Source organism: Dipodomys spectabilis, unplaced genomic scaffold, assembly GCF_019054845.1.
Source record: "Dipodomys spectabilis isolate Male_0828 unplaced genomic scaffold, ASM1905484v1 ptg000725l, whole genome shotgun sequence".
In the NCBI taxonomy this organism is placed as follows: domain Eukaryota; kingdom Metazoa; phylum Chordata; class Mammalia; order Rodentia; family Heteromyidae; genus Dipodomys; species Dipodomys spectabilis.
Genome location: NW_024871402.1, coordinates 233,649 through 243,844, shown reverse-complemented (window position 1 = coordinate 243,844; position 10,196 = coordinate 233,649). Strand labels below are relative to the sequence as shown.

The window sequence follows — 10,196 nt, the reverse complement described above, 5'->3', positions numbered from 1 at the left end:
TCGTATTTGCAGTGAATCAGGTTGGCAGAGAAAGGCACAAAGTAAGAAGGCCCGTTTGCCTGTGCGGGGCGCGGGGCCGGGCCCGGGTCGGGGCCCGGGGCTGCGGCCTCGGTGTGGGCCGGGGGGCCCGGTCTGTGCTGGGGCTGTGTGGGCTGGGGCCCGGCCCCGCCGCGGCCTCGCTTCGGACCGTCTGACACCCGGAGGTCAGGCCCGACTCGGCGGGCACAGCTTCACCCTCCGGCTCCGGCTGTCAGGACGGGTGGGGCCGGCGGCACGGGGCTCCTCCGTCCGGGAACTGCTGGTGCCCCGCGCAGGGCTGGGCTCGGGGGCCGGGGCCGTCTCCCTGCTCCAGCCGGTCCGGAACCAGTCCCGGGGAAGGGGTGCGGGCAGCTGGGGTGCAGGCCCTGGGAGCTGTGCCCCTCCTTCCCCGGGGTCAGGGCAGGGCGCGGGCCTGGGCAGGCAGGAGCCTCGGCTTCCCAGCCTTATCCCCGCCCCGGGTCCCCACTGCGAGGCCCCCCGGTGCCGGGCCAGCCTGCTGCGTGCACCCGGAGCCTGCCTGCCTCGGGTCCGCTTCCGGTCCCGGCGGGCCGATCCCGGCGGGCCCGGCCCCGGCTTCGGGGCAGACGCGACTCCGCCTCCTCGCCGGGTTCCCGGGGTGGCGCCGAGGGCCGCGGGGTGCGAAGCTGGACCCACCGGCGGTGCGTCCGCTGCCCACCAACGCACACCCGAGGGCACCTGACTGCGGTCCAGAGGCCTGGGCACCTGGCTCCCCTCCCCGGGCTCCTTCAGCCTCTTCCAGCCGCGGGAGGCTGAGCGCCAGGGCCCGCCCCGCGGCCCCGCCCCTCCTCCCCGTGCCCCGCCCTCTCCTCCTCTCCGCTAGCCCCGCCCTCTCTCCCCCGTGCCCCGCCCCTCTCCTCCTCTCCGCTAGCCCCGCCCCTCCTCCCCGTGCCCCGCCCCTCTCTCCTCTCCGCTCGCCCCGCCCTCTCTCCCCCGTGCCCCGCCCCTCTCCTCCTCTCCGCTCGCCCCGCCCTCTCTCCCCCGTGCCCCGCCCCTCTCCTCCTCTCCGCTCGCCCCGCCCTCTCTCCCCCGCGGCCCCGGCCCTCCTCCCCCGTGCCCCGCCCCTCTCCTCCTCTCCGCTCGCCCCGCCCTCTCCTCCCCCCCCCCGCGCCCCGCTCCGCCCCTCTCCCCCGCGCCCCGCCTCTCTCCCCCGCGCCCCGCCCTCTCTCCCCCGCGCCCCGCCCTCTCTCCCCCGCGCCCCGCCCTCTCTCCCCCGCGCCCCGCCCTCTCTCCCCCGCGCCCCGCTCTCTCCTCCCCCGCGCCCCGCCCTCTCCCCCGCGCCCCGCCCTCTCCCCCGCGCCCCGCCCTCTCTCCCCCGCGCCCCGCCCTCTCTCCCCCGCGCCCCGCCCCTCTCTCCCCCGCGCCCCGCTCTCTCCTCCCCCGCGCCCCGCCCTCTTCCCCGCGCCCCGCCCTCTCCCCCGCGCCCCGCCCTCTCTCCCCCGCGCCCCGCGCCTCTCCCCCCCCCCCCCCCCGCGCCCCGCCCCGCCCTCTCCCCCCGCGCCCCGCCCTCTCTCCCCCGCGCCCCGCCCTCTCTCCCCCGCGCCCCGCCCTCTCTCCCCCGCGCCCCGCCCTCTCTCCCCCGCGCCCCGCCCTCTCTCCCCCGCGCCCTGCTCTCTCCTCCCCCGCGCCCCGCCCCGCCCTCTCCCCCCGCGCCCCGCCCTCTCTCCCCCGCGCCCCGCCCTCTCTCCCCCGCGCCCCGCCCTCTCTCCCCCGCGCCCTGCTCTCTCCTCCCCCGCGCCCCGCTCCGCCCCGCCTCTTCCGCGACCGACTTTTGATCGCGTCCGGCCGCCGTCCACCTCCCGACGGCTTCCGCCCTCGCCCACGTGGTCCGCCGCTTCGCGGGCGGGTAGCCCGGGCCGGGTCTCCGGACTCCTGAGAAGTGGGGGTAGGAGGGGCAGGAGAGGTCAGAGCTTCGCTTCGGGGTCCCGCGGAGGTCGGAGGCTGGCGTGTCCCGGGCGGCCAGGCGCCGCCGGCCGCCGTGCATGGGTCTCCCGGGCCTGCGGGCAGCGCTGCTGACGGCCTGGGGACGGTGGGCCGCGCGCCCCGGCCTGCGGGCGCCCCGGTAAAGACCCGGCGCTGGCGCCCCGCCCGCCCGCGCCCCCCCGCGCCCCGCGCCCCGCGCCGCCCCCCCTGCCCTCCCCCGCCCGCCCCGCGCCCCCCGCCTCGCCCCTCCCCGTCCCCCCCCACCCCCCCCCGCCCCGCGTCGCCGCCCCCCGCGCCGCCGCCCCCCCGCGCCGCCCCCCCCTGCCCTCCCCCGCCCTCCCCCGCCCGCCCCGCGCCGCCGCCCCCCGCGCCGCCCCCCCTGCCCTCCCCCGCCCTCCCCCGCCCGCCCCGCGCCGCCCCCCCTGCCCTCCCCCGCCCGCCCCGCGCCCCCCGCCTCGCCCCTCCCCGTCCCCCCCACCCCCCCCCGCCCCGCGCCGCCGCCCCCCGCGCCGCCCCCCCTGCCCTCCCCCGCCCTCCCCCGCCCGCCCCGCGCCGCCCCCCCTGCCCCGCGCCGCCGCCCCCCGCGCCCCGCGCCCCCCGCCTCGCCCCTCCCCGTCCCCCCCGCCCCCCCCCCCCCCCCGCCCCGCGCCGCCCGTCCCGCGCCGCCCGCCCGGTCCTCCCGGTCCCCTTCCGACTTGAGCCCCCTCTCCCCAGCCTGCCGCCCATGGCCGGGAACGAGGCGCCCCCCGCGCGGGCCCCGCACCAGCCCGACCGGAGGGCCCGCGGCGGCTGGGTGTGGGAGGAGGCGCAGCCGCAGCCGCCCAAGCGGCCGAGGGGCGGCGAGGACGCGGAGCCGCCGCGGAAGCCGCCCAAGCGCAAGATCGTGCTGCTCGTGGCCTACTCGGGGAAGGGCTACCACGGCATGCAGGTGCGCGGGGCGGGCCTCCCCCCGGGACCCGGGTCCCAGCCCAGGCAGCCGCCCCCCAGCCCCGCCGTCCAGGTGTGACGGGCCTGGAAGGGTCTGGAAGGGCCCCGACCCCTGCAGGGGGCCGCGCCTGGGCCACGGCCCTCCCGAGGCTGACCCCGGGAACAGCCACGGCTGTCTCTCTCTCCCAGAGGAATGTGGGGTCCTCACAGTTCAAGACAATCGAGGACGACCTGGTGTCCGCTCTCGTCCGGGCCGGCTGTATTCCCGAAAACCACGGCACGGACATGCGGAAGATGTCCTTCCAGCGATGTGCCCGAACGGACAAGGTGGGTGCAGCCCCTGCCCTGCCGCCCCAGGCCCGGCCTCGGGTGCCCTTGCTCGGAACTGCGCGTGTGCCTGTGCTAGTGGCCTGGCCAGGGTCCCTGGGCTGTTGTGATCAAGCCCAGCTCTCTACCACGTGAGCTACAACACTGCTGCTGGCTTTTTGCTGGTCAGGTGGAGATGAGAGTAACGTGGACATGTCTACCTGGGGTTGTAAGTGTGAGCCACCAGCCCTTGGCTATGCTGGTATTTTTTTTGTGTGTGTGTGTCAGTCGTGGGGCCTGAACTCTGGGCCTGGGCTCTGTCACTCAGCTCTTCAGCTCAAGGCTAGCGCTCTACCACTTGAGCCACAGTGCCACTTCCGGCTTTTTTCTTTTTGCTTATGTGGTGCTGAGGAACTGAACCCAGGGCCTCAGGCTTGCACGGCAAGCGCTCTACCACTGAGCCAGCCCTGCACTGGTATTCTTGGGATAGTCTTGTGTGTGTGAGTGTATGTGTGCATGCATGCCTGTCTGTACTGGGGCTTGAACTCAGGCCCTTCATACTTTCACTTGTCTTTTTCACTCAAGCCGGGTGCTCTGCTACTTGAACCAAACCTCCACTTCCACTTTTTTTTGCTGTTTCTGCTCAGGCTGGCTTTGAACTATGATCCTCAGATCTCAGCCTCCTGAGTAGCCAGGATTACAGATGTGCATCATCCACCAAAGCCCAACGACAGCACTGTTCACTGGTGTCTCTGGAGGCCTATGGAGCTGGATGTCTCCTAGCCCCACTCTGTTAGGGAATGAGGTGCTGAAGGTTGTACTCAGGGTGGGGATGGCTCCATCCATTTCTCCTTCCTTCTCTGCCTTTTTTTTTTGTCAGCCGTGGGACTTGAACTCTGGGCCTGGGCGCTGTCCCTGAGCTCTTCAGCTCAAGGTGAGCACTCTACCACTTGAGCCATAGCACCACTTCCAGTTTTCTGGTGATTTATCAGAGATAAGAGTCTCACAGACTTTCCTCTCTGGGCAGGCTTTGAACCATGATCCTCAGATCTCAGCCTCCTGAGTAACTAGGATGACAAGTGTGAGCCACTGGCGCCTGGCTTCTCTGCTTTTTTTCTTGCCATTCCTGGGGCTTGAACTCAGGGCCGGGACACTGTCCCTGAGCTTCTTTTGCTCAAGGCTAGCACTCTACCACTTGAGCCACAGCTCCACTTCCCGCTTTTTCTGTGTATGTGGTACTGAGGTATTGAACCCAGGGCTTCAGGCATGCTAGGCGAGCGCTTTACCACTGAGCCACCTTCCCAGCTCTCTACTCTGTTACAGGGTGTATCTGCAGCTGGTCAGGTGGTATCCCTGAAAGTATGGTTGATTGATGACATTCTGGACAAGATCAACAGCCACCTTCCATCCCACATTCGGATTCTGGGTAAGCCTTGACGTGTAACAGGCTGCAACCTGGCTATTGGTGGCCTTGCAGAGAGACACAGGGCTGTGTGGGTTGGCCTTCTTTGTCCATCTTCTGGGATGTAGAGCAGTAGAACTGCAGGTGCCTAGCAGGTGGCAGGGCAGCCGTAGGTCTTCAGGGAGTCAGAACTGCCACTTGTGACAGACATTTGGGTGAGGCCTCTGTCTCACATTGCTGTTTCACTGTGAGTATGGACATCATATTCCTGGTCAGAAGGGGATGGCTGTTCCCTTTTGTAACAGAATTGCTAAATGGGGTTCTTAGCTTCTCTGCTTTTTGTCTTGGCAATGCTTCAAACAAAAAGAGCCTGTGTTTGCTGAGCAAGTTTTCCAGGCATATTCCAGCCTGTTTTCCTCGTTTCCCTATTTCCCCATTTCTTCCAACTTTCCTTTCCCCTATCTCATTCCTTTTCCTCCCCTTTTTCAAAAAAGAAAAATCTGTTGTTCTTTGAATGCACAGGCTTTTAACACGTATTTAAGGTACAGTTTCTTGTGCTAAGGATGGACCTCGGGCCTTGTGCATGCCAGGCAGGTGTACTACCAGAGCCACACCCCAGCCCTGATCAGAAATTGATATGAATGGATCATAATACCTTCTCTCTCTCTCTCTCTTTCTCTCTCTCTCTCTCGGTTGGTCCTGGCTGGCTTCAAACTGCAATCCTCTGATCTCAGCCTCCTGAGTAGCAAGGATATTGCAGGAAGGAGTCACCGATGGCTAGCTCATGCTCATCTTTTATGTGCTGCTCCAGGACTGAAGAGGGTGACTGGAGGATTCAACTCCAAGAACAAGTGCGATGCCAGGACATATTTTTACATGCTGCCCACCTTCGCCTTTGCCCATAAGGACCGGGATGTGCAGGATGAGACCTACCGCCTGAGCACGGAGACCCTGCAGCAAGTCAACAGGCTACTGGCCTGCTACACTGGCACCCACAACTTCCACAATTTCACCTCACAGAAGGGGCCAAGGGAGCCCAGTGCACGGCGCTACATCTTGGAGATGTACTGTGAAGAGCCTTTTGTGCGTGAGGGCCTGGAGTTTGCTGTTATCAAGGTCAAGGGCCAGAGCTTCATGATGCACCAGATCCGAAAGATGGTTGGCCTGGTGGTTGCCATTGTGAAGGGCTACGCCCCAGAAAGTGTGCTAGAGCGCAGCTGGGGGGAGGAGAAGGTGGATGTCCCTAAGGCACCTGGGCTTGGCCTGGTCCTGGAGAGGGTGCACTTTGAGAAGTATAACCAGCGCTTTGGCAGGGATGGGCTGCATGAGCCACTGGACTGGACTCAGGAGGAGGGGAAGGTGGCAGCCTTCAAGGAGCAGTATATCTATCCCACCATTGTCAGCACAGAGCGGGATGAGAGGTCCATGGCCCAGTGGCTGAGCACCTTGCCTGTCCATGACTTCAGTGCCACTGCGCTCGCAACTGCTAGCACAAGCGCCAAGGTAGGGCTGAGTCTCAAGATGCTGGCCCAGTGGGTGAGTACTGGCTCCCATTTTTAGTGTATGCATGAGCATGCTAAGGCCCATACATGTCACTCCAGAAGCAGACAGCAGTGGAGGACTGGTGGCCATGGCGTGCCTCCTGTTCACTCTTTACCCTCAGTGCCAGGTGACCTAGGTGCTTACGACTTACTGAGCTGGAGCCAGCCAGGTGGTGCTGGGTAATGCTGGCCCATGGCCGGTCTGAATGGGAAATTTCAGGCATGGTTTTATCCCAGCCTTGTACTCTTGGAAGCTATCTGCATCTATGAGGGTGGCACTGGAGTGGGGGCCAGCTTTGCTGTGTGAGAGCATTTGACACTGCCCTTAACCTAGCCTCAGGCCAGCCCCTTGGATCGACCAGGTGATAATTGCTATATATATTTTAGAGTGAAATAACTGTGGACCAGACTCTTCAGTGGGGAAGAAGGACGGATGATAGATTGCCATGGTCTTCCCCCAATCCTCCCCCACCCCCGGGGAGGAATGCCTACTTGCATGAGATGCAAGTGCCAGACCCATAGTCGTTTTCCTGTCTGTCCCCTTTCTGCAGGTCCCTAGTTCCCTGGAGGGCAGTGACGGAGATGGAGACACGGACTGAAGCTGCAGAGCCCCACCCAGGGTCTCCATGCTGTGCCCATCACCTGGGTATGGGGAGCCAAGATTTCTGGGGCCAGCCTGTCAGGTGTGGCTTGGCTTCATAACCTCAGGATATTGAATTTTCCTCCCAGGAATACCTGCATTGAATCTATTTTTAGCTCATGCATTATGTGTGCATACTTTGGCATGAAAGACACTATTTTTTTTATAAGGAGATGAGTTTCTTATTAAATAAAAGTAAGTTTTGTTTGATGTTATCTTTTTCTCACTGTGTTGAAATGGAGAGCTGCTGTTGGTATTGGACAGGTGGCTGAGGGATGTGGTAGCAAAGGGCAGGCAGCAAGAGGTGGTGCTGCTGCTGCCGCCCTCTCCTTGTTCCTCCAGCCCACCCGACATTCCAGCCCTTCCCTTTCTGGTCTCCCTGAAGTTGTCTCTTTGCAGTCCCTTGCCATAGTCTCAGCCAATCCATTGCTGGCCAGCTCCTAAGCTGTGGGGAGACCCTACCCTGTTTAGCAGCCTGGAAGCTTCCAACGCGTATGCACATGCCTCACCCTCCCTCCTGCCCTCAGGCCTTCCCCTCTGCCCATCTGCTGTGCATTCCTCGCAGAGGGAGCTGTGGTGGACCAGTGTGCTGCCCCTTCTGCTGCGGCTGGTAGAATCCTCGCCCCTCCCACCATGCAAGCCCTTGCATCCCACACCACCCGTCCAACGGCCCTGCTCACATCTAGTGTGAGGGTTGAGGGGATAGCGCGCCGCACGACCCGCACCCGCGTGCGTTGCTTGATGCCAGGTCTCCCCGGGGCGCCCGTGGGTGACAGGGTGCACATTCCTCCTCTCACCTTTGCGGAGCTCCTGGGGTTTGAATTCAGCCTTGGCGCTTCATCCCCTGAGCCATGCTGTTGGCTCAGTGGTGCCAGCGGGTTTTATTTCCCCTGGGTGGTGGGGTGCTGGGCGGGGACGAGCTGCCCGCGCCGCCCTCGGCGCTCAGCCCCTCGGTAGTCCGCGTGACAGGCCTGAGGCAACTCGCGCCTCGGCCCCGCTGGTTGCACCTCGGTCGGCCCGCACTCCGAGCCCCGCACCTCCACAGACCTGGGCTGGAGCAGCCTGGCGAGCTCCAGGGAGCCGCAGGCCCCGCCCGGCATTGGGAGTCCGCCCCTCAGCCCCGGCCCCGCCCCTCAGCCCCGGACCCGCCCCTCCGCCCCGCCTCCGCCCCTCAGCCGCGCCCCACCCCTCAGCCCCGCCACAGCCCTCCGCCCCGGCCCCGCCCCTCCGCCCCGACCCCGCCCCTCAGCCCCGCCCCAACCCCGCCCCGCCCCTCAGCCCCGCCCCACCCCAGCCCTCCGCCCCGGCCCCGCCCCGGCCCTCAGCCCCGGCCCTCAGCCCCGCCCCTCAGCCCCGACCCACCCCAGCCCTCCGCCCCGGCCCCGCCCCTCAGCCCCGGCCCTCAGCCCCGACCCCGCCCCGGCCCTCAGCCCCGCCCCTCAGCCCCGACCCCGCCCCCAGCCCCGCCCCCGCCCCGCCCTCAGCCCCGCCCCAGCCCTCAGCCCCGCCCCGACCCTCAGCCCCGGCCCCGCCCCAGCCCTCAGCCCCGACCCCGCCCCTCAGCCCCGCCCCTCAGCCCCGACCCCGCCCCAGCCCTCAGCCCCGACCCCGCCCCTCAGCCCCGGCCCCGCCCCGGCCCTCAGCCCCGACCCCGCCCCCAGCCCCGCCCCCGCCCCTCAGCCCCGCCCCCGCCCCTCAGCCCCGACCCCGCCCCTCAGTCCCGACCCCGGCCCTCAGTCCCGACCCCGGCCCTCAGCCCCGGCCCTCAGCCCCGACCCCGCCCCTCAGCCCCGACCCCGCCCCTCAGCCCCGACCCCGCCCCTCAGTCCCGGCCCTCAGCCCCGACCCCGCCCCTCAGCCCCGACCCCGCCCCTCAGCCCCGGCCCTCAGCCCCGCCCCCGCCCCTCAGCCCCGACCCCGCCCCTCAGCCCCGGCCCCGCCCCTCAGCCCCGGCCCTCAGCCCCGCCCCCGCCCCCGCCCTCAGCCCCGACCCCGCCCCTCAGCCCCGACCCCGCCCCTCAGCCCCGCCCCCGCCCCTCAGTCCCGACCCCGGCCCTCAGCCCCGGCCCTCAGCCCCGACCCCGCCCCTCAGCCCCGGCCCTCAGCCCCGCCCCCGCCCCTCAGCCCCGACCCCGCCCCTCAGTCCCGACCCCGGCCCTCAGCCCCGGCCCTCAGCCCCGACCCCGCCCCTCAGCCCCGACCCCGCCCTCAGCCCCGACCCCGCCCCCGCCCTCAGCCCCGACCCCGCCCCTCAGCCCCGACCCCGGCCCTCAGCCCCGACCCCGCCCTCAGCCCCGACCCCGCCCCCGCCCTCAGCCCCGACCCCGCCCCTCAGCCCCGACCCCGGCCCTCAGCCCCGGCCCTCAGCCCCGACCCCGCCCCTCAGCCCCGACCCCGCCCCTCAGCCCCGACCCCGGCCCGGCCCTCAGCCCCGACCCCGCCCCTCAGTCCCGACCCCGGCCCTCAGCCCCGACCCCGCCCCTCAGTCCCGACCCCGGCCCTCAGCCCCGGCCCTCAGTCCCGACCCCGCCCCTCAGCCCCGGCCCTCAGCCCCGGCCCTGACCCCGCCCCGACCCCGCCCTCAGCCCCGGCCCTCAGTCCCGGCCCTCAGCCCCGACCCCGGCCCGGCCCTCAGCCCCGGCCCTCAGCCCCGACCCCACGTCCTTAGCCCCGACCTCCGCCCTGGCCCCGGTCCCGCGCCCGGCCCTGTCCGCCCGCGACTCAAGCTCCGCACCTCCGCCCCGCCGCGTCCCGGCGCCGACGGGCGCCCTCGCGCGGTCGTGAGCGGCGTCCCAGCCCGGCGTGCGCCCCTCTCGCTCGCCGTAGCCGCCGCGCCGTCGCTTCCGGCGCCCGCGGACCCGGATGCACCGAGCGGCTGTGGCGCGTTCGAGCCTGCCGCCGTTCGGACGCCTCGGAGCGCGGCCCGGAGGCTCAGGGTGAGCGGGCGGCGGGCCGTCGGGCGGCGGGGGGGTCTAGGCGTCGAGCCGCCCGCGCCGCGGCGGGCCCCGGCCGCGGCGTTGCTCTGGAGGGGCGGGCGGCGGCGGGCCGGCCCCGGAGGCCCTCTTCGGCCGGCCGGGATCCCCGCGCGCGGCGTTGGGCGGGCCCCGCCGCCCGGACAGCCCGGGACGCGCAGTGCGCGGCCTCCCCGACGTGGGCCCGAGCCGGGGCGGGGCGGGGCGGGGCTGGGCCGCGGCCTCCTCCCCGTGGGCCCGAGCCTGGACCGGGCGGGATGGAGCTGGGCCGCGGCCTCCTCCCCGACGTGGGCCCGAGCCTGGGCCGCGGCCTCCCCGACGTGGGCCCGAGCCTGGGCCGCGGCCTCCCCGACGTGGGCCCGAGCCTGGGCCGCGGCCTCCCCGACGTGGGCCCGAGCCGGGGCGGGGCGGGGTGGGGCGGAGCTGGG

General features: G+C 69.9%; 2 protein-coding genes across 9 annotated transcripts in view; both read left to right on the top strand.

The window, feature by feature from the left end:
• Positions 1–1,858: 1,858 nt before the first annotated feature.
• Positions 1,859–7,011, top strand: Pus1 (pseudouridine synthase 1). Of its 2 annotated transcripts, none has more exons than XM_042672561.1 (6): positions 1,859–1,942; positions 2,695–2,908; positions 3,097–3,234; positions 4,537–4,639; positions 5,427–6,151; positions 6,708–7,011. In XM_042672561.1, the coding sequence occupies exons 2-6, from the start codon at positions 2,705–2,707 to the stop codon at positions 6,753–6,755; spliced, it is 1,218 nt and encodes a 405-aa protein (XP_042528495.1). In that variant the 5' UTR covers positions 1,859–1,942; positions 2,695–2,704; the 3' UTR covers positions 6,756–7,011. The 2 variants fall into 2 exon arrangements, with proteins under 2 accessions (XP_042528495.1, XP_042528494.1); XM_042672560.1 differs by having other exon boundaries at positions 1,868–2,119; positions 5,427–6,118.
• Positions 7,012–9,641: 2,630 nt separating this feature from the next.
• The window catches only part of Ep400 (E1A binding protein p400), a 110,910-nt gene continuing 110,355 nt past the window's right edge, over positions 9,642–10,196 (top strand). For all 7 annotated transcript variants that reach the window (XM_042672549.1, XM_042672548.1, XM_042672551.1 and 4 more), the window contains exon 1: positions 9,642–9,732. The gene's annotated coding sequence lies outside the window, so the exon portion shown is untranslated. The remainder of the gene's footprint in view (positions 9,733–10,196) is intronic.